The sequence below is a fragment of the Neurospora tetraspora genome (genome assembly GCF_033439725.1).
Source record: "Neurospora tetraspora strain CBS 560.94 chromosome Unknown B0H65scaffold_5, whole genome shotgun sequence".
Taxonomy (NCBI): Eukaryota; Fungi; Ascomycota; class Sordariomycetes; order Sordariales; family Sordariaceae; genus Neurospora; species Neurospora tetraspora.
Genome location: NW_026944387.1, coordinates 2,203,780 through 2,226,270, shown reverse-complemented (window position 1 = coordinate 2,226,270; position 22,491 = coordinate 2,203,780). Strand labels below are relative to the sequence as shown.

The following is a 22,491-nucleotide window of genomic DNA, read 5'->3' as shown; positions in this document are numbered from 1 at the left end:
CTTTATTGAATTTCTAAGTACCTTTATACTACCTAAGATATATAATTTTAATTACGTTAATAAAATCAATATATTAGAAGTTAGTAACTTTAATTTCCCTTACTCCTATAATTTGTCCGTTATTTATAGCGGTAGACTAAGTTTAAAGCTAATTAATCTAATTCTTAGGTTCCTTCGTTAGGATAACGACGGTTTTATAATATTATTTCTTAATTTTAATTTATTTATCGACGGCCTTATAATTAATTATATTTTTAAAATTCCGGTACTACTCGTTAATTTACTACTCTTCTTTTATAGCGCTATTTTATAATCCGTAATTAATTAATAATTTTATTTAAGTACGTATAACTTTATTACTAGCTACGAACTCCTTCTAATTCTTTTTATTATTGGGGTAGAGCGTAAACTCCCATTTAAAAAATTATTTATTAATTAAATTCTCTTCGTTAGTGAAAATATCGAATAAAATTTTATTTCTAATATAATACTTAATAAATACCTCCTAGGATTCCCTAACTTAATTAATAATAGTACGGACGGTTATTCTACTATTAAAAAGGATAAATTCTATTTTAGCTTCGTTAATACGGGTTTAACTATCTTTATAATAGGATAATAGTTAGGATAAAGTTATTTCGGTACAGTAGGTTTTTTGATAGTACTTTAAAACTAATATTTAAATACATTTAAATTATATTTTAATTAGAATATAGGCTCCTAGCGGATTTAATTATCGCTATCTTTTAGGTAGGTAATATTCTCTTTAGTATTATTAATAGGCTTTGAAAGAAATATTGTGTTATTCTTATATTATTTATTATTAACTCGTAGTATTAATTATTATATTAATAGGGCGCGTATTAGATTGTTAATTATTAGATTTATTGGTGTAATTTGGTTGATTGATTCTATGTGATTAATTCGAGCGCTCTATTCCAGAAGGTCTGAGGGTTCTGGGGGTAACCCATATTTGCCAAGACCTGTAAATCAGGTGGTTGGGACTCTGGTATCTAACCCATATCTGGGTAGAATGCTACCCTGGAATCTGACAGATTGCAACACAACTTTTCCTACCAGGTAAAAAGGGAGATGGCCGGGCGCATGACTAGGCGAGTAGGTGTCTTAAGCTATGATGGCACCGTGACAGCTGTTTATCGGAAGGCACACAGGCTCGTGGCATCCTAAAAAGGGCATTCCTAGCAGAAGGCGCGAAGCGAGGATGTGCACAAGTTTCTGAGGGGCTCCTACCCTTGGCGTCGTCTGCCTGTGCCTTACAGCCCTGCCGAGACTTGTGACCCTCACATTCAGTTCATCTGAACATCCACTGACCTCAATTTGGCCTTTGAAACCATCATAAGGTCCTCTTACAAACCGCTCCACGCGGCTCCACGCTTTTGATCCCTTTGTTTTAAGGAGCTACCCCTGTTTGGCGCGATCGAGTCCAACGATGCCGACTCGTCCAAGGTCGTCATAGGCTAGGAGCGTTTGTGTTGGCCCGTTCTCTCAACTAAGTTGGACCGCCCTTTCATTGTTATCATCGGGCTGTTTTGCGCGATCTGTCGAGCAATCACTTTATCTACTTGAAAGGGAGATTGCCAACGACGGGCTCTTTATCATCTCAACTCAACCGCTTGCCGGATGCGTAAAGGGAGGGCGAGAGGGAGCCGTTGCGTTGAAGCAAACCCACATGTAAAGACCATAAAGTCTTGTCAGTCCTCCTACGAGATGTGTGGCATGGCACGAAAAACAGACCCGAGTTCCCCTCGTCCTCTAACAACCAAGCTACGAAGGATCTTTTCGTTCACTCAGTCCAGCCACCCATCAGCCATACCTATACCGGACCAGATGTCTCAACATAGCAGCGAAAAACTGCGAAAGCCTCCTCCCACGCCGTATGATGTGGTCGAAGCATTCGATAAAGTGATTTTAGCGAGGGACAAGGACAAGCTCACACTCCTCAAGCTGCTCCAAGAAGACGAAGACATCGACACGCCCACCGTCCCGAAGGTGTTAAGCAAAAAAGCTCAGGAAAAATTCAACGCGCTCCCGGATTCAAAGGAGAAGACGCCATTCGAAGGTGTCACGAAGGAATATCTCCAGCAGCATGAGGAGGTCCAAAGGCGCGAGAAGGCACTTGGGTTCGACCACCATTGCACAAGGGAGGCGGAAGAATGGGAGGTGGAGGCAAATGCGGTGATCCAAGAACTCAAGAAGCTAGACGTCATCGATGTCTACGACAAGGAGGCCAGAATCGAGGGGTATGCTGGACAGAAACACAAGCGCGTCCCTGGGGATCGTTTTCTACTCAATGCCCCAATCATCGAGAAAACGAGACTCTACCGGGCCATCCAGAAAATACCCAAAGGCGCCCATCTTCACATACATTTCAACGCCAATTTGCTCCCTGAAGTGTTGCTCAACATTGCGAAAGACCAAGACTACATGTACATCATGAGCGACATACCCCTGATCAGCAAGGAGGCCTTTGAGCGATGCCACTTGAAGTTTAGCATTCTCAGCCAGAAGAACTTCGACGCAACTTGGTCGGGGCGACCGGATCTCTTTAGCAAGGGAGAGGATCAAAATGAGTCTGGCCAGCCGAAACACATCATGCGTTACAAATATGAATTCCGCGATAAATTTTGGAAGAAGTACAGGGACGCTTACGCAGGCGACACCAACGATCCGTTAAAAGGAGTGGATAACAACGATCTTGTCGACGAATATCTGACACGCAAAATCGTGTTTCAGGCGGATGAGGCTTACAGTCCGCACCAAACGGCTAAGGGGTAGGTTCTACGTGGACTCAATTGTTTCGTGCCAGTCGCAAAGCTAACATCGTGTACAGCGCCTGGCAGAGGTTTGATTCTCATACACAGATGATGAAAGGGCTGTTCAACTATAGGGCAGCCTACGAGGTGTACACGCGAGAGTGCTTGGAGGAGTTCGTGAACGACAACATCCAATACGCCGAGATTCGCCCCAACTTCATGGAAAACAATCAGGTTTGGTTCAACGATGGCTCGGATAGGATTGACAATTACGGAATAATGAACCTCATCATTGGTGTGTATGAGAACTTCCAGAAGGCTCACGGGGGAAAAGTCTTCAAGGGGCTCAAAATCATCTACTGCACACCACGGTCTTTCAAACCCGACCAGGTCAAATTTGCCCTGGACCAGTGTTTGGAGATGAAGCTGGATAAAGAGTGCAATTATGCGAAATATATCGCCGGTATGTCGTATTCTGCAGCCGCCGACACGGGGAAGCGAAGGCTAACAGAAGCTCTGTAGGATTCGATCTTGTTGGCGAGGAAGGCGCAGGTCATCCACTCAGTTACTTTATTCCGCAGTTCCTAGAGTTCAAGGACAAATGTAAGAAGGCAAACGTCGACATTCCGTTTTTGTTCCATTGCGGCGAGACTCTGGATGTCGGCACGGAGACCGACGGCAACTTGGTGGACGCTCTTCTTCTCGGATCAAAACGTATCGGCCATGGCTTCGCGTTGGCCTGGCATCCGTACGTCATGCAGCAAATGAAGAAGCAAAATGTCTGTGTCGAGGTGTGCCCTATCTCCAACGAGATCTTGGGCCTCACTCCGAGGATCAGCGGGCATACCGTTTATAACATGCTGGCAAACGATGTGCACTGCACCATTAGCACCGACAACGGGACTCTCTTCAGGTTTGTTCTTATGAACTCCAGCTTGGTGTTCAGCCTGCTAATAATCATTCATACAGATCTCGCTTGTCTCATGACTTCTATCAAATTATGGTAGGGAAGGCAGATATGACACTTCATGGGCTACGTCAACTGATTGAGTGGAGCATTGACCACTCCTGTATGGATGCCGAGGAGAGGTACCAAACCAGGAGGACATGGGAGAAGCTATGGAAGGAATTCTGTGACCAGCTGGTAATGGAATATCCGAGCTTGGTGCCGGGAAAGCTGAGGCAGCAGAAAAACTAGTTTTCATGTCTCTGAGTTCATGACGGCTAGGCATGGCCGATGTTACGAAGAGATGGCCTACGATACACCGATGACGGGGGTTTTCACGCTGTGTGGCGCTTGCTTTTTTATTATTTTCTTTTAAGGTTTTCTCAAATGCGACGGGATGGACGATGAGGGCGGCAGATTTAGAAAGAAGGGAACTCGAAGGTTTGTTGGCGCAGTGGTCTTATAAGTCAATCCAGAAGCGGTGATTTTTCTTTATCTTGATTTACGCGAGATCTTTGTGGTTGTTTGCACACGTTAGAGAGGCGTCTTTTCACTTCATTTCCTTATTAACCATGGCGGAAGTTCTTCTACTCCTCGTTAAGAAGCACACTGGGCCTTGCTTAGTCTTTACTGTATTCCCCTATCGTACCTTATGCTCTGTCCCTTACAACTGTTGCTTCTTCCATGCTTTACTCGCTGCATATGTCAAAAATTCCCCATCTTCAACCTCTTCGACTCGGAACCATTATCCCCCTTCCAAAGCTCAATAAGCAGAGCGGCTACCAGCAGCATATACTCACAGCCTCAGCACACCAGTTCGGGGCTGAGAGAGACACACAACAAGGAAAGGACCATGATCTGTCACACATTACCGCACCTCTCATCTCCCAGGCGTCCAAACATCGGCCATCATTCAGAACAGACACGGAGAGCCTCGCGTGGCTCGTCTGAGCCGCCCACCTGGCATCTTGCAAGGTTCTCAGTCTGGCTGTTCTTGATGGAAGGAGGGGGGAAGGGGTCTCATGCAGCTTGGCGCGTTGGATCTATACCCAAAATGATACACGCCTATAACGCCCATAGGCGGTACACCAACCAGGTTGGCGGGAATAGCGCTGCCTACAGACTAAACGCACCAAGGCTCCAAGCGGCACCCACCCGCCATCCCATTTGACCATTTCGAGTTCAGCCCCTGCGTGCTGCGTCTTACTCTGTGCTTGGTGGTGGTTCGCTATCCGCGACAAGTCTCAATCATTTCCGTCCATTGCGTTATTGCCTGCCCCGGATATGGGGGCCAGGCGCTGGGACTCTGGCTGTCTGGGACTCTGGGAGGCTGTGATGGTTGAGTTGTTACCGCGAGGGTTGCATTCAGCATTCAGCCCGGGCGCGGTGTTACATACACAGTAGTTCGGGCAACACTTCAAGGAGGCTCATATCGCCGATCGGGGACGGGACTAGGCGACTTTCAATGCATCTTTTTTCTTCTCTTTCATGCAATATAAATCTGGCCACGAACTTGTTATCCCCCTCTTCACACATCGCTGTGAAAGTGTGCCGAGTTCTACCTATTTCTATGTTTACAGCACTCTCTCTCTCTATCTTTCCCCAGTCAAGTCACCCTTGTCGATAGACCGTTCGACCGTTGAAAGGTGGGAGGCTGGTTTGCCTATCGCCTAGCTGGGCGCGTTGCAGCTGATTTCTACAGGCCTTCTGGTCCTCTCTAGGTGGATACTCCACTTTGTTGGCGCTTTTACAAAGATCCTCACTTTCAGAGCCCAAGAACGCATCAATAAAAAGTAGTGCTGACGCCCCGTGATTTGGGACGCAGCCTGGTTTGTTGAAAGAAAACTGACTTGCCTCTGAAGGTTCAAAAAGGAGGCTTGGAGACTTGAGAACCTTTGCGACCTCTTACCTACTTTTGCGGTTGGAGCTGGTTTTTCGTTTTCTTCTCTTCAGAGTACTCTTAGTATGTTCCTCCACGTTTTCGAGATAGCAACACGCTCTAAGGTGTATATAACTAACAAGGCGTTAACAGGCATATACCAACTCATTATCACCCTTCATACCTATTCTCGATCGGAATACCATACCAAAGGATCGTCTTGGATAGCCGTTCGCATCTCGATCGCATTTGAGCCTGCCAGCGACATAGCACTCCTCTACTTACCAAGGACGTCAAGCCATTGGCGACCATCAGTCTGATATACTCGAACGATTCACGATAGTCCTCAAACCAAAACCACTGGTTTACTAGACCAGTTACTTGAACATCATGCCCGACCCCGACTCGGATGGTTTCTACCACTGGTTCCCCTTGGGCAAGAACATCAATCCGGGATGGAGTTTCGATGTCATCACGCTGCTGGCCATCATTGGCGAAGGCAGCGTTGCTGAATTCGCCCAAACCATCACCGCCAGCTCTCTCTGCATGCTTCCGCGCCTGATTCCCGCGCCCCAGGCCCTGCTCCGTCCGCAGCGGCCCCAGCGACTGCCCGAAGTCCACGCCAAACTGGCAGGCGTCTACGGCGGCACTCTCCTCGACTCTGTCGGCTTCTTTGCCAACATTCTGCACCCACTTGACGAGTACAGGGCGTTCGACTTTAGAGTGTTCGAGATCAAGCACACACATCTCCTCAAGGCCGACTTCAGCAGACGGCTGGAGAAGGAAGGCTTTCTGGGGACCGTTTTCGGTATCCGATGGCTTAAGAGAAAGAAGGCGAAGAAGCAGGAACAAAAGAACAGTGAGATCACAATCAACAACACAAGAGAGAACGGCGCAAACGGTTCGGGAGCCCACGAAGTCAACACCGATACAACCGCAGACGCAGACGCAGATGCCGTCAGGAGGCGAAACGGCACCAACAAGCACGTCACCCTCGACGTCGACCCGGAGCACGGCGACCATGTCCCCACGCCCGGCATCAATCGCCAACCGACCATGTCCGAGCGCATCACCGACATCGTCACCGCGCCCAAGATGATGACCCCCCAACGCGTCGCCAGCAGCCCCAACGCGCGCTACACCGTTCCCCCCGCCCTCGACTCGCCCATGCACGTCATCAACGTGTTCTCCTTCCTCATCACCGTCGCGATCCTCATCATCTCCGCCTACTGGAACGACGGCGCGGCCGTGACCGCCATCGTCACCATCTCCGTCGCCGCCTCCGTCATGGGTTACGCATCCTGGTGGTACCCGCTTCTCATGGCGCGACAAGCCAACGCCAAGGTGCCACCGGGCGACGTGGTCATCCGCACGCGCGAGGGCGCCTTCTTGGTAGTGAAATGCACCGAGGAAGTCGCGCGCGAGCTGTACCAGGGCACGGAAGAGTGCCGCTACGTCTCCACGAAATACCACCGTCTGTTCATGGGCATCGCCATGGTTTTGCTCATGGTGGCCGTGGTGCTGTTGGGTAACTGCCGGTGGTCGTCCCAAGCCTTGATCGGCGGCGCTTACGTCTTGTTAAACAGCATCTACTGGGTCTGCGGCCTGCTGCCGCAGCGCTTCTTCTGGGACCTGTCGCGGTATACAATCACGGACATCACGCCCGAGGACGTCAAGAGCAACAATGATAATGACGTGCCGCCCAATTTTACGAGGACGCTCTGGTACGCCATTCGCGAGACCAAGAAGGACGCGTGGGTTGATCGGTCCGGTGCCCTGCCCGGCACGCTTCAATGGAAGAAGTGGCTGGAGGAGGCCCTCAAGGCCGCCAACGAGGGGAACTATAATTGGGATGCGGTGGGAAGGAAGGATGTGATCATGAGGGAGAATCCGGATGCGTATGTGAGCAGGGAGCCGTCGAATCTGGTGAAGCACCATCAGAGTGGGCATTGGCCGAATGATCCGGCGGCGCAGAAGGCGCCGTTGGATCAAGTGCAGCCGTCGCCTTATCAGCATCCGTGGGGAGCGTTGTTGTGAGGGGTTTCATGATTCCTGGAGTCTCTGATGTTTTTTGGATGGTCATCTTTTGTTTTCGGTTTGGATATAATATACCTGGTCATGATCAACTGGCCGCTTCGAACAGGTAAGTGTTTGGGCTCGAAATGGTTCTGGTTCTGCATGACGACTAGACGGCGACAAAAACCGGCACCTGAAGAAAGGTGTTGGAAAATGAACAATGTGTAATGAATGGATGAGAATAGGTTTAACGCAAACATGAATATGAAGCATAACTTCAAAGTTGACTTAAACAAGGAGGTTGCCGTGGTGAGCTTGCACCTGTACCTGGCTGAACAAATACAAACGCTTTCATGTGAAAGCCCAACATGCTCCATATCAATATGTGATGACGAACTACGAACCTTTTCAGCTCTGCTCCCGACTCCCGTGTCGACCGTCAAGATCGGACGGTATCCCATCTCCACCTATGTACCCCCCGTCCTGCCCGTATTCCATATTCCCGTGTGTCCTGATCTTTCGAGTTTCGATCACCGCCCTTGCTGGCGATATCAGCTTGCTACCAGCTTGTGAAAAGATTGCTCCACGATCTCCACGGCGATCAAATGGCGTCAACTCCGTCAACATGGTCTCCGAGAGTCTCGCCCCCCCCCCCGAGACCCGTTGACCCGCTCCGAACCCCCACTTTAACCAGGTCCGCACGGTCCGTAGTCCGGTGGCCGTGAAACTTTTCAAGGCTCGGCGCTTGGCGCAGTTGGTTAACGAGGCTGGTAAACGATGGCGACATCCCGGTGGAGTTTCCACTCTCCGGATAGTAATCGGTAGTGGAGTCCGGGTTCTTTTCAGGCCCTCCGGACAAGGCCGGCCGTGAGCCATTGGGGGACGACGACGTCTACCGCCGGTTTCACGATTCTGGGTTGTCAAAAATATCCATAGTTGCCCCGTGGTAGACCCGTAGTTGACCCGCGAAACGCGGTCAGGGCTCGGAGTGGCCCAAGTCCTTATCACCGTTCCACCGGGGATATCGAGATGACAGGGCAATGCATGCATGAGCGAGCGGCATGTGCATGTTTAAATTTTTTTTCAACTTCTTGCCTTCATCGCCGTATCAGCCCTGGCGGTTTGGAACCGTGTTTTGTCTCGAGATCTTGGACCGGAACCTGCTTCTCAAGAATCTTCACGATTCAAGACCTGCCTGCCGGTGGCCGTCTTGAGCTGTGAACACTCTTGTTGACGTATTTCGTTAAGACATCATCAACAACTTCGCCCTTTTCGCTCACCATCATGATACCGTAACATCGATTGAGGAGGCTATTCGGATGCAGATCGATAGTTTCCGTCGGTTACGGCTTGTTCGGCTACCGGTATCACAGCTTTACGGGAGGTGAAAAATACCTGTCTTTCAGCCGGCCGACAACCGGTAGATCTTTCAACGCACTGATACCAATGTTTCCGGCTGTCGGTGTACGTACTGTATGTACGTACAGCACTGTAATCTTGAAATACCTCATAGGAAAAAAGGGACCAAAGGATTCTGCGCGGACCAACCTGCTCCATTCCCCACTCTACTCCGCTGCTACTATTTCGCTTTGTTTAAGCCTATTCAACGCTATTCACATCGAGACCGTTCGCTACTGCATCGTCAAGTGTGCCCAGCACAACGGATCTCGATTCCAGCGTTCGCTAAGAACGAAACACCGCAAAACGGGTTTTTATCCGGTGGACAGTGGTGAGTCAGCGAGTTACAATGAAATGTGGAAACCTTTTTAGGTTGCCCGCCCAGGTGGGTCAAATAAAAGACTACTGCGTACACATACTATGTACAAGTACGACGACTGTTTTTTGGTGAGGCCGTGTGTAGTCTTTTTTTGACCCACCCGCCGCCCTGGCCGCCAAGCTCACCCACTCAAAAGTATCATGGCTTCCCCGCGGAGACGTGTGAGAAGAAATCTGCAATTGACTTTCGTGATTCGACGACAAAGCTTTGTTGATCTTGAATGGCAGCGTTGCTGCGAGATCGAGATCTTCACATCACAGAAGAACAAACCAGTTTCAAATGCCGCCAGCCTTTTATGTATGAATTCGATTGTCCGATATCGGTATGTATCGCAAGAACTCAGTCGGGTCTGGCGTCGGTGAGCTTCTTTCATTGTTGGCACATGGACCGCACAGCTCGATAAGGCTGGCCGATGAGAAGGAGAATTCCGCACAAGAAGCAAAACGCAAAGAGTTTTATTCCGTGGGTATGGTATTTTCCGATCCATCATTCCCAGCGACTGTGTTCACAGCACTGTGGGAGCATGGAGGAGCCATGCGGGAGACTTTTGCGCAATTCTTGAAGTGGAGGAAAACGGAGTCGGATTTCAGTTCCAAACAGGAATCGGGCTTTCGTCGGTACGCAAACCGGCTGCAATTTTTTTTTTTTTTTGGGGGGGGGGGGGGGGACACTAAGTCGGAGGGGAGAAGATCCCTCATGCGGAGCGGAAAACCGATGAATCGATGATCCTTTTGGACTTTGCAGCCTGGAAAAGTTCCGACTGTCCCTGCCTTGTTGGGGCCTCACTATTTGAATGGACTCGTGGCCTTTTGATGGCTCTTTCCAAGTGCCTGGCTGGTGAGCTGGATGGATGCCTGGGTGTGGACACGCGCACAGCTCGAAGCTCTGCTACAAGCTGGCTTGAAGCCATCCCGCTCGCTGTTCAATGTGATGCGTTCTTTCCTGACCGTTTCGACTTTGGAGATCGTCTTTCCGCGCCCTTGGTTGGAGGCCCTGTCTCCAGGCAAGCGAGCGAGGTCCAGGGCATCCGGATGGTGCTCCATCACTGTTGGTTTCCCGTCTCTATTGGCTCTTGGCAATCGCAAAGGCTAGCTGGAGAGCCCCCCCCCCCCCCCCCCACTTTTTAACGCTGAGTAAGCACAGCCAGCCGCCCAGCCGCCCAGCCCAGCACAGCCTAGTACACCGTATACAACTGAAGCTACATAATCGATGCCCGCGCATTGCCAAATCTATGTTATTGGCGTTATTTTTTACGTAAAATTATTTAGAGTTATTAATCTAATCAATTGTCTACTACTAAAGCGATTGATATTATAATTGCTAATAATACTACTATCCTCTATACTAGCCCTATTACTATATTTACTACCTAGACCCAGAGTGCACGTGCCTACCCTAATTTTAATGCCCGCTATATAAGTATTACCTAGAGTACTAGGGAGGTAGTTAGAAATTTAACCTCTTATTTAAATTCTTTAATACCTATCCTCCGCTCCGTATAAGTACTAGAAGTAGTACTATAGTTATAAGGGTTTAATTATATTATATTACTAGTATAATATAGCCCTATAAATTATATTATAGTTAATTAGAGGGAGAAGGAGCGAGGTCTAGGTCTTTAGGAAGCGCCTAAATAATAATAGAATTAATTGGCCTAGTATAATAATTTATAGTACGAATTATAAGAGCCTCCCTTACTTCTAGCCGAGCAAGTATATAATCTCTAAGCTTAGCCGTACTTAGTACTTAATCACTATACTAATTTTAATAACTATTTAAATTAAGAATAGGGGATTCAGATAACTATTTAATTAGCGCTAGCACTCTATAATTACATTAATTAAAACTAGTAGACAATTATTATTAAGTTGGCGGCTATTACTAAATTTAGGGATAGGGAGATGGGGAGGGCACTAGAGCCTTCTATAAGGGAATTAGAAGGTAAAAAGACGAGGGCGAAGGAATTAGAAAGGGCGTTGGAATTGGAATTAATTGCGTTATAATAGTTTTAACCGTATTATTAATTATATTATTAATTACCTTTGTAATAGTTCGTTATAAATTATTTTAAATAATATTATTACAGGTACGGGACGCCCTCTATATACCCCCCCCTTTCTTCCTTCTTTTTTATATTTCTTACTATATTACCCAGTAAGGAGGTTCGTTGTAAGAAAGTACGTAGTAATTATTATACCGGTTATAATTAATAAGTACAGTTATAGTAGGCGTAACGGCTTAGGGTTAAGGTTGGGTAGGTTGGGTGGGTAGTACTTAATTACCTTCGAATTCGCGTAGTTTATAAACTTCTAGGTTTATAAGGTTTTGCTCTAATATTCTACGTATATAATCTGTAAAGTCTAAATCGGGGATAATTACTTTTCATTGGCAGTTAAGTAAAGTAATAAGGTTTTAGATTATATAGGTACAATATTTAACCTTTATTATCAAGCCGTTTAGTTATTAATATATATTAATATTTTTTATAATAAATATTAATAGGGGATTTATTTGTAATAGCTGTAATATGAAATACTTATAAGGTAGCTTATATTATATAGTAAATTCCTTTTTATAGTTGAGGTTTGGGTTTTAATATAGATTTTAAGCTAGTCGTTATACGTATAGTAGTACTAGTACTATATAAATTTGAGGGTATATAGTGCTACTTATATAAAAAAAAAAGGAGGTTAATTAATTAGACCTTTAGAGGGTAGAAGAAAGTAATTGTATTCATGTAAGTAATAATAAACAATTATATTTTTATATACTTTTAATATTAAATTATCGAATATCCTTACTTTTTTATATTTATATAAAATTGTTTGTTTTGTTGTTGTATATTTGGATTTGAATTTTTATCTTTGAGAGCGGTAGGTAGATTGTATATATTTATATAGTTAATTTAAAGAAGAGAAGCGGTTTTTCAAAAAAAAACGTTTAATAGTTCTATATATAAATTCGATTCGGCTAGTTGCTTTAATACTAAAGTTTTTATATTTCGAAACGGCGTAATTATCAAATTCGTTAATTGATAGGAGGTAATATTTATAAAAGTAAGTAAAGAGAGTTGGAAAGTGTTAACGAAAAAGGTATATAAATATTATAGAGAGGAAGGGGGATAATATACGAATTTATCGTTTAAATTTATGAGTTATTAAATACTATGCCTATTTGAGGTAATTATCGTTATTTATATAAATTATTTGTTTCTAAGCTGCTTGAAAGCTCTTATGCGTATTTGGATAGAATCGACGAGCGGGGTTGAAAATTGGTACGTTATGGATACAGTTACGTAGAGCGATAGTTTTAGCTAGCGGCTTATTAATTACGATATGAATTCTTTACTTATTATTAGGTTATTAAGTAAGGCAGTTAGCGGCGGTAGTATTATTAATTTTTTCCGGGTTGTTTTCTTCTAAGTCGTTATCAATGTATTCATCCTCTTCGTTAATATTATTATCGCTAGCTTTATTATTATTAGCCGCCGTGGGGTTTTAATATAATAGGAGGTTAGGATTATAATTATTTAAATCCCGAATAATTAGCGGGAGATTTAATAGGTTAATACTGGGGGTAGGATTATTACTATTATTATTACTATTTAGGAGCGGTTATATTTACTTTTTCTTAATATAATAGTTTACGTTCTTTATAATGTACTATATATAGAATTAATATAGTATATTTAGGTAAGTAGTAATACCGGCCTTCTTAAACTCTTTATCGAAATCGGTAATAAATATTATGGGGTTAGGAATATTGTAATCCTTTTAGAGTTTCTTTAAGTGATTAAATTGCTATTTAAAGTCTTCCTATTTTTCCTTATTTAAGAGACCGAAGGTTATATTAAAGTTATAACTTAATATATTAATATTAATAACGTTAAGAAGGGGAAGGTTAAAGCAGTTAACCTATAAGGAAAAAAAAAGGGTTAATTAATTAAACCCTATAAGAATAATTAAATTAATGAAGGTAATAATACTTTATATATATTATCGACTAGTAAGATATAGGGATTTTTCTTCTATATTTCGATATATTAATCGAACGTCTAAAATATTCGTATTACGTATTCTCCGTTATATTTAATAAAGTGTTCGATATTATAATGGTTCTTATATTATTCTAGTAAATCGATAAGTATTTTAATCGAAGAATAAGGATTACATTTTATACAGCGGATACGCTATTAAATATTTAATATTTTCTTTATTATAATAGTGATTTGAAAATTACGTAGTTCGAATACTAAATTATTACGGTTAGCGCGTTAAATATCAACCGAATCTTCTTTTTTAGGATTAAAAATACTATTTAAATAATAAGTAATCTAATAAGCGGTTATTCTAACAATATTAAATAACTTTTTAATAATAATATTAATAGCCTCTTTATAATTATAGCATACCTATTATTAATAAATAATATTACTAGCGAAGTTAGCGATATTAAAATTATAATTGTATTAATTCTTAATCTCTTTAATAAACTATTAATTATCCTACTTCTTCCTTAATACTACTTTTACTTAGTATAGGTAGTCGAGTCGCTTCGAATTAGTATTTTAAACGCTTTATTTAATACCGTTATAAATACGGCTATATATATAATAATAATCGACCCGTCTAATAACCTCTTTCTCCCCTTTCTTTTTACTTTTTAACCGACTATACGATACGATTGTAAAACCTTATTGTACGTAGTAATCTTATAGCGCGTTAGAGATAACAACTATATTATTATAATTAGAAGATGTAAATAATAGCCTCGCTAATAGCTTCGCTAGTTAGATAGCGCGTTCGTTAAGGGACGGTGATTACGTTAGGGACAGTGATTGCGTTCTTAATTTCAATAGTTAGTATCGATAGCGGTGGATTAATAACAATTGAAATTCGACGAGGGGAATTGTATTCAGCTTAGGAATAATTATTTAAAATTAATTAGGAATTATTTTAGGGGGAAAATTTATTTAATTGCAGTTAGAATTAGTCTTTTTAATCAGTTGTGTTAGCAGTTTAATTTATTTAATATACGGCTTACAGGCGGGCGGGCGGGCGAGCGAAGTATATTAATAAACGCGATACAACAAGGCTAAGAATATTATACAAAATAATAATAAAGACGATAAATAATTATTATAAATAATTGTTTAATATTAAAATAAAACCTTGTGATAGTTTTATTCAATTATATATAAGACTAATAATTACTAATAAAGATAGCGTAGTGGCGGCGGTTGAGTAGCAATGTATACGGTGTATTAGGCTGGGCTGGGCTGGGCGGCTGGGCGGCTGGCTGTGCTTACTCAGTGTTAAAAAGTGGGGAGGCTCTCCAGGGAGCATTTCGGGGCTCTCCAGCTAGCCTTTGCGCTTGGCAATTCGATCGGTGGGGCTGACTGCCTCAGGTGGGGCAGTGCTTTACCAACCCGCAGGATTGCTTCGTGTTTCCATCCAAAGACTCTACAGAATATTGTCACTAATCTCAAGTTACTTCTGCTAGTTTCTTGTCCAGGTGCTGTGACTCATACTTCCCCTTTCGGCTGGCCGTGGTCCAACCAATAAGAGCGCACAATAGGATCCTGTGGGTGGGTGGTGGATCCCTGGCGCCTGGATTGGCTTGTGGCCGCGCACTGTGGTACACTTCCATCTGGCCTTTCAGAAAGGGTTTCGCGGTGGGCAACGGCCAGCCGGTTGCGCGGCCGTGCGTGGGTGCCTCGCCGGCACTGCCAGGGCCAGTTTTGCTGCCTGATACAAAATCCTTCCCCTCCGCCCATTTTTCCCTCTTTGACCTTCTTTTCTCTTCTCTCCAACCAAACTCACCCTACCAAACCAAAACAGTATCACCAGAGGCATCCATCAAGATGCGTTAAATCGCCCCCATTCCCCCGTTTTTTCGAACTCCAGTTCGGTAACCGTCAACATTAAACAATTTTACGTTTCCCCCTCTTCGTCAACACCTTCAGCTCTTCCTTCCCAGGTAGATCTGAACTTCAGCACCCAGCCTCGTAGCTCGCGCTCAAGTTCTCTTACCCCCACCGCCACCATTCACGGCCAAGACTTCCCAGTCTTCACCACGGATTCCCAACAGTCAACATGGCTTCCCTCCAGTTCACCGAGCCTGCCGGCACTCTCCGCGCAATCACCAGCACAACAACAGCCACCACTTCAGGACTTTGTCTTGTTCGATCAGCCGATCAGACCACACCGTCAACATAATCGCAACGCTCTCCAGCCTCCAACCCGAGGTATCAACCTGAATCAGCAACATCGTAGCCAGCATCTTTCTCCGTCTTTGCAGAACCAGCGAGTTGCAAACATCATCCAGGCAACAGGGCACCAAACTACTTCTTCGGCTTTCACCAATCGGTACAGCTCTACTCAGAACTCGCGTCCGCAACAGTTCTACGCTTCCTCAGCACCTTCTTCAGCTTTGAATCTGAACACTCAGAACCGCGCACAGCAGCGCCCTCCTGTTCCCTTGTTTCCCAAAAGTACCGGTAGCATCCCGCACGGAAAGCAGGGCAACAAGATGTTCTCAGGTAATTACACCTCTTATCACCTGCCGCCTCCCAACATGCGCTTACAACCTCACGCAGAACTGGACCTGTTGGATTTCGCCACCTTTGACGGTGGAGCTACCACCGAGGCGGCGTTCGCTTCGCCTGCCAACCAGACATACGATCTTTCGACCAGCGTCCCTAGCTCCGTCTCCAACATGGGCACTGTCTCGCCTCAGGAGCTTCTGCTCCATGAGCCGTACTTGTCTGCCCCTAGCTCCACTGCTCTTACGGCTTTGACTTCGCCTTCGATCTTCGACGGTTCGCCGGATTTCGACACCTTCGACATCTCTCCCAGCTTTGGACATAGCGACCTGGACAACCCAGACTCTTGGTTCTCGCTTTTCCCTGATGCCAACCCGCTACCTCAGGCTCAGACTCAGACTCAGGCTGAGCAGCAAACACAACCGCAGCCTGAGTTGATCCAGCCTGTGCAGCAGACCGTTCAGCCGACCGTCGAGCAAACAGTTCACTCTGTTGAAGCTTCGCCTGCTACACAATCTGAGGATTTGGAGGTTTCGTCTCCGGGCTCTGGTCATCAGAGGAGGAAGTCGTCTGTCAGCTCTCCCAGCGGTCGTCACTCGTCGGTCGCTGGTGTTGGCTCTCGCCGTCGCGACAAGCCTCTGCCTCCCATCATCGTCGAGGATCCTTCCGATGTCGTTGCCATGAAGCGCGCCCGCAACACCTTGGCTGCTCGCAAGTCTCGTGAGCGCAAGGCTCAGCGCTTGGAGGAGTTGGAAGCCAAGATCGAGGAACTTATCGCAGAGCGCGACCGTTGGAAGAACCTGGCTTTGGCGCACGGTGCGTCTACGGAGTAAACCGAACCTTTCGGCTCCTTGAATAAAAAAATATCCCTCGATGACGGGCATCGAGGAGGGGTTTCATTGTCTTTTGTGAAATTCTTATTTCTCTTCATTTTTGAGTTATCATTTATTGAGCGTCGCTTGATTCATAGATCGCGATTAGGGATATTCCTGGTCTTGGGGTTTTCAGATACCTTTCCTAGCTGTTACATCCAGCCGAAACCAAATCAAAAGTTTTCAGTCTTTTTCAACCATGCTTTCATAGTGCCTTCTGTGACTGCTTCCAGTTTGTGATTCCAATGCTTTCCGATGTGATGTTTCTTGGCCAGATTTGAATACGAAACATGGTGATGGGATGTTCGTGACTTGGTTGCACTCCCGTCCAAGCCTGTCGGTTGTTGAATTCTCTGGTGGTATGAAGCGGATCCAAGCCTTCATTCAGGCTTTCACCATCTATCTGTTTTCCTAGAATGTAGAAATCGAACTGGTTGTACACACAAATATCCTCGGCTTCGACAACAAACACCTGTAGATTGCATTGTGAACACGCTCTTCCTATTTGCCTCCGTCATGTGAGAGATGAAGGAGATGTTTGATATGCGTTCCCATCGCCTGCTACCTACAGATTATCACTTGATGACTGCTTTTCCGCACTCCATCGTAGCAAGTAAGCAACTGCCAACAATACTGCCGTCTGCTCTTTTCCCACGGACCTTGTTAAACCGACGCTATTAAGGTATGTGGCGAGGTGTGATATATCACTGCAGTGAGTGATATGCGAAGATATCTCTCTTGACATACTATGACCGATGTATCCTACAATAGAAGAAGAGTGAAAGTGAATAGTGAGATGCTACTTGACATGAGGCCTGGTACTGCCAGTTTCCAAGATAGATCAGATACGTGAACGTACTAGGCTCTCTTCCTCTTTGTTTTTGTATCTTGTTCGCGAACAGAAATGTTCACGAAACTTAACACAATAAAAAGGGCATTCAATACTTACTATGTAACGTTTACCGTTTGAGCGAGAACCTCCCTCCCAGAACGAAACCCCCCCCCATAAACAACCCCAAAGATTGCACCCAACTGTAAGACGAGTTTTCAAGGAGACGGCCATGTGGTGGTGGTGGTTATTTCCCCTAGTAGGTGACTTCACAGCAGCCAAAACCTGAAGTGGAAGTTGCACTGAAGACTAAGTGAAAAAGCCACCTTGTTTTGCCATGGTTATGATTTCTTTGGGGGGATTGATTTACTTCAACCACACCAGTCATAGGAAGAGAGAGCACGGAAGCCATATCGCTTCATCAACCTTTCGATTTTTCGCTTTGTAGATACAGACAGCACTTTTATCCCCTTCCCACCCAACAACCACTTAGTACACTATCCATCCTATCTTAATGCTTCTTAACAACCCCCGCCGCATCCGCCTGCGCCGCAATCCTCTTCTTATACGCCTGCACATCACCGGGAAACTTCTCGACCGTTCCATTCTCGCACACCCACAAGCTCTTGCACACCGTCTGCAACATGGTCACATCGTGCGAAACCATCAGCACACCACCCTCAAACTTCTGCAGCGCTTCCGACAGCGCATCCATGGCCTCGATATCCAAGTGGTTCGACGGTTCGTCGAGAACCAAGATGTGCGGCTGCGTGAGCGCCAGGCAGGCAAACGCTACACGGGACTTTTGACCACCGGACAACAACTCCATCTTCTGCAGACCCGTGGTGCCGGTGATGCCGAAGGCGCCGAGCTGGCGACGGTACTCTTCGTCGGTTTTTCCCGGGTAGGTCTTGGCCATGAAGGAGACGGCCGAGGCGTTGAGGTCGAGGGCGTCGACGTGGTGCTGGGCGAAGAAGCCGATGCGGAGGCGGGGGTGCATGGTGATGAGACCGGTGGTCGGAGAGAGCTTGCCGACGAGCAGCTTGAGGATGGTGGTTTTACCGGCGCCGTTGGGGCCGACGATGCCGATGCGGGAATCGAGTTGGACGTCCAGGTCGACGTTGCGCAGCAGGATGTTGTCGGGCGAGTAGCCGAAGGTGACCTCGGACATTTGCACGATGGGAGGGGAGAGTTTTTCCACTTCGGGGAACTTGAAGTGCACGCTGTACTCGGTTTCCGGGGGTTCGAGGATCGGCATCTTCTCGAGCTTCTTGATGCGCGATTGGGCTTCCGAAGACTTGGCCGCGTTGTACCGGAACTTGTCGATGAAGGCTTGCAAGTGGGCGCGCTGCGCCATCTGGTTCTCGTACTCGCGCTTGGCCACCTTCTTGCGCTCCTCGCGCGTGGCGTAGAAGGAGTCGAAGTTGGCGCCGCGGTAGTAGTCGAGCCGCATCGAGTGCTGGTGGATGATGTCGGTGGCGACCTCGTTGAGGAAGGCTCTGTCGTGGGAGACGACGAGCACGGTGCTGGGGTAGGTCTGCAGGTAGTTGGATAAGAAAGTGATGGAGGGAACGTCCAACATGTTGGACGGTTCGTCGAGCAGGAGGAGATCGGGCTCGCAGAAGAGGGCACGGGCGAGGGCGAGACGCATACGCCAACCACCGGAGAAGGTCTTGGTCGCGAACTGTTGGCGTTCTGGCGAGAAACCCAGACCGGCGAGAATGCTGGCCGCTCTCGACTCGGCCTTGTCCGACTCCATCTCGGCAAGCTTGCCCTGGATCTCTCCGAGCTTGTTGTCCTGAACTTCACGCTCCCTGTCGAGCCTAGCGGCATCGGCAGAGGTGTCGGCCAACCCGGTGCGCTGAGCCTCGATGTCTGCCAATTTCTTGGTGATCTCAGCCTGCTCCTTGAGGAGAACCTTGCGCCAGACGTCGGCGTCCAGGACGGCCTGGATGGCAGGCGTGTCGTCACCCATGAGTTCCTGTTCGACGTGAAGAATGGAGATGTGCGTAGGAATGGGAACCTCTCTGCGAGAGAGGGCTCTGAGGAGCGTAGATTTACCGACACCGTTGTGACCGACGAGACCATAGCGATGGCCGTAGGCGAGAGTGAGAGTGGTGTCGGTCAAGATTCTGAGACCACCGATGGTAACGTCGATGTTGTCGATCTTGATGTCCTTGGTCTTGCCGGTAGAGCCGCTCATCTGCAGAGGGTTGACGGCCATGTAGAACTCCTCGTACGACTGAGCAGGATCCACCTGGTTAAGCAGGCGTGAGGCCTCATACTCGACCGTCTTGAAGGTCTTCTTGTTCTGCTTGGCCGCAATCTTCCTCTCGGCCTTCTCCAGCTTCTTCTTGTCGACCTTGGACTCGACCTTCCTGGCGTTGGCCGACTCGAGATCAACACCGCCCGTGGCCACGGCCAGGGTCGACGAGATATTCCTCTGAGCGCTCACTTGGATGGTCTGGTCAAGACGCTTCACAGCCGGACCCCTCCTCTCCTGGCTGTCGTTGGCAGCAGAATACCTGTCCACCCACTTGTCGACAAGCTGACGGATCTTGTCCTGTAGGGCGGCATTGGTACCACCGGAGGCCGAGATCAGCAGGTCGGTGATGGCGGAGGCGGCCTCGGCGAGTGGAGACGGGCCGGTAGCATCCTCATCGCCGGACCAAGCCGTTGAGGCATGGGTAAGATAGCCGGCCGAATACTCCGAGATGACCGGGTCGATGTTGGGGAGAACGGTCCTGATTTCGGCTTCCATCTTGGCTAGGATCGTCTGACAGGTGGCTGATCAAAATACGGTGAAAACAAACACTGTTTGGTTTTCACTTTTGCTTGACCTTGAACGTAGCTGTAGCCTGTCGGAGTCGATATCAAAGTGGAGTTCAACTTTTGATACTTTCACGGCGTCGGTCCGCCTCCCGGGAGCCCTCGTCGTCTGGGCGCGGGGCGGAATTTGCCGCCCACTGACCGCTCGAAGGTGGGGTAATCTGGAAGCTATGATTGGTTTGTTTGCACCCAAGGAAGCTACCGCTTTTACCCAGTCGTAAGAGATTTACTGAACCTGGCAGTTTTGGTGAAAATAGAAGCATATGCACGGCGGGGTTAGCTGCATATGAGGAATCAGTCCAATTGGATTCCCTCATCTTCGCAGCTAGCGCCTTTGGTAAATCTCTTACGACTGGGTAAAAGCGGTAGCTGTTACTGTTAGTGCAGCTGCGCTAACGCCCGCAAAAGGAGCAACATCACGAGTTCACCACAGTGGCATCGAATTCTTCCCGACATCATCATCACCGGCACAAGGTCTCTTGCATAGAATCGATGTTCTTCCCGCCTTCTAGAACACGCATCGTGTTTTCCTCCGGCTCTCCGCAACAATAGAACGGGCAACAGACCTCCAAAAGGAATGGCACGATGACATAGAAGCTTGCTGGCAGAGAGGTCCTGATGGCCTCGATCGCTCGCTTTCCCCTGGCTGTCCTGGAGTTTCATCCACTTCTCTGGAAACCACCAGGCCTCAGCCCTGGGCCGCCTCGCAAGTTTCGCCAATGACGGCACGCCATTAGACACTTTACGAGTTCGGTTCAGACGGCTGATAATGGTGCATCCAACCAATGTTCACTAGGAACCAACAAGAGTCGGAGACGCATGAACCTTACTAAGTTCTTTGCAAACATGCCGTCTAATCAGCTCATCATCAGAGGGATCCTAGAACATCCCGTAGGTCGTCGTCGTCACCGATACGAATGATCTCTTGGGCTATTTTGAGGTCATCTCCTTGATCTTGACGGTGTTGATGTTCTAGGAAATTGTAATTAGGTCACTGTCCAGGCTTGATGTGTGAGCAGCCTTGGGGTCTACTGGTGGGAGGTTTCTGCCAGTGTAGGTATGTATCATGGTGATTTCTTCTTACTATTGTAATAAGCTGGTACCGTTGGCCATGTCCGAAGCCATGGCCGACACCCCAGACCTGAAGAGCCCACCTTGCCGGCACAAGCCCGTCGGGATCGAGTGCCATCAAACATCAAAGTTCAGCTTGCCGCGGCATGTGCCAGTTGTCGGAGACATTCGCAACGAAGAAGACATACCAGTATGCTGTTGGCCATACATACCTAACAATCTTATGAACACAGGGGAAATCCAAGAAGCCAGTTCAGAAATTAACCGCTGCTCACAGAAGTGGAGCGCCATTATCACAGGAAAAGAAGGAGCACGAAGGAGCAATTGGAGCAAAGAGCCCTGCTGCCGACGAGTACGAATCTACCTACCCCCCGAAGACAAACATGAAAAAAAGCACACACATGCCCGAAGCCGCTTTGTTGTCGCCCATATGCTGTCCTTCGCCGCCATCAAAAGCAGGGGATTTTGCTGGGCGGTTTATTGGATTTGGTTAACCCAGCAAATCAGATGTCCAAGCGGACGGAGATTCGATGGCGTGTTTGCCCGCGCGGTGGGCATTTCCTTCTTGACTGATGGGCCATTGTTCTCTCTTTTTTTTTCCTTTGTCTCCGGCTGTCTGTCTGTCTACCTTCACCTGGACACTACTACGCAAGACCCAGGTCACTGGTTCGCGGCGGCAGGAAGATTTTGTAAGACAAATTACCGACGGCGAGTGAGCATCACTCATCGTCTGATTCAGCCTACCAGCTACCAGCTACCTTTCCTCGGTTGGACGATGAGCCTTCCTTCCAGCTTCAGACTCCAAAAAAAAAAAAAAAAAAAAAAAAAAAAAAAAAAAAACGAAGCGAAACGCAAGCCACAAGGTTAACGGCGTTCTTTCCTTCTCAGTGTCAGTACTCTCCATTTCTTTCTTTCTTCCCTTGCACATGGCTGGCTTCCTTGTCAACAAACTGC

General features: G+C 47.0%; 7 protein-coding genes across 7 annotated transcripts; 4 read left to right on the top strand and 3 right to left on the bottom strand.

Annotated features, from left to right (window-relative positions):
* Positions 1 to 1,728: 1,728 nt before the first annotated feature.
* On the top strand, positions 1,729 to 4,189 carry B0H65DRAFT_576341 (uncharacterized protein; the record flags this gene model as incomplete). The annotated part of the gene is made up of 4 exons (XM_062830655.1): positions 1,729 to 2,792; positions 2,852 to 3,211; positions 3,256 to 3,687; positions 3,744 to 4,189. The coding sequence occupies 4 exons, from the start codon at positions 1,729 to 1,731 to the stop codon at positions 3,970 to 3,972; spliced, it is 2,085 nt and encodes a 694-aa protein (XP_062680606.1). The 3' UTR covers positions 3,973 to 4,189.
* On the top strand, positions 4,077 to 5,038 carry B0H65DRAFT_230928 (uncharacterized protein). Its single transcript, XM_062822178.1, has one exon. It carries the CDS (start codon positions 4,373 to 4,375, stop codon positions 4,889 to 4,891), a length of 519 nt encoding a protein of 172 aa, XP_062680605.1. The 5' UTR covers positions 4,077 to 4,372; the 3' UTR covers positions 4,892 to 5,038.
* Positions 5,039 to 5,761: 723 nt separating this feature from the next.
* On the top strand, positions 5,762 to 7,830 carry B0H65DRAFT_230907 (uncharacterized protein). The gene has a single exon (XM_062822176.1). The coding sequence runs from the start codon at positions 5,990 to 5,992 to the stop codon at positions 7,634 to 7,636; it is 1,647 nt and encodes a 548-aa protein (XP_062680604.1). The 5' UTR covers positions 5,762 to 5,989; the 3' UTR covers positions 7,637 to 7,830.
* Positions 7,830 to 8,863, bottom strand: B0H65DRAFT_230924 (uncharacterized protein). The gene has a single exon (XM_062822177.1). The coding sequence runs from the start codon at positions 8,663 to 8,665 to the stop codon at positions 8,024 to 8,026; it is 642 nt and encodes a 213-aa protein (XP_062680603.1). The 5' UTR covers positions 8,666 to 8,863; the 3' UTR covers positions 7,830 to 8,023.
* A 7,105-nt stretch (positions 8,864 to 15,968) lies between these two features.
* Positions 15,969 to 16,769, top strand: B0H65DRAFT_558966 (uncharacterized protein; the record flags this gene model as incomplete). Its single annotated transcript, XM_062830118.1, has 1 exon — positions 15,969 to 16,769. The coding sequence occupies one exon, from the start codon at positions 15,969 to 15,971 to the stop codon at positions 16,767 to 16,769; it is 801 nt and encodes a 266-aa protein (XP_062680602.1).
* A 244-nt stretch (positions 16,770 to 17,013) lies between these two features.
* Positions 17,014 to 18,047, bottom strand: B0H65DRAFT_540393 (uncharacterized protein; the record flags this gene model as incomplete). Its single annotated transcript, XM_062829151.1, has 3 exons — positions 17,758 to 18,047; positions 17,556 to 17,570; positions 17,014 to 17,280 (listed from the first exon to the last, which is right to left on the bottom strand). Exons 1-3 carry the CDS (start codon positions 17,869 to 17,871, stop codon positions 17,014 to 17,016), a joined length of 396 nt encoding a protein of 131 aa, XP_062680601.1. The 5' UTR covers positions 17,872 to 18,047.
* On the bottom strand, positions 18,048 to 20,696 carry B0H65DRAFT_469445 (putative positive effector protein GCN20). The gene has a single exon (XM_062827009.1). It carries the CDS (start codon positions 20,396 to 20,398, stop codon positions 18,149 to 18,151), a length of 2,250 nt encoding a protein of 749 aa, XP_062680600.1. The 5' UTR covers positions 20,399 to 20,696; the 3' UTR covers positions 18,048 to 18,148.
* Positions 20,697 to 22,491: the final 1,795 nt, after the last annotated feature.

Coding starts and splice junctions, on each gene's coding strand:
- B0H65DRAFT_230924 (XM_062822177.1), bottom strand. CDS start 8,665: ATGCATGCATTGCCCTGTCATCTCGATATCCCCGGTGGAACGGTGATA.
- B0H65DRAFT_469445 (XM_062827009.1), bottom strand. CDS start 20,398: ATGGAAGCCGAAATCAGGACCGTTCTCCCCAACATCGACCCGGTCATC.
- B0H65DRAFT_230928 (XM_062822178.1), top strand. CDS start 4,373: ATGCTCTGTCCCTTACAACTGTTGCTTCTTCCATGCTTTACTCGCTGC.
- B0H65DRAFT_230907 (XM_062822176.1), top strand. CDS start 5,990: ATGCCCGACCCCGACTCGGATGGTTTCTACCACTGGTTCCCCTTGGGC.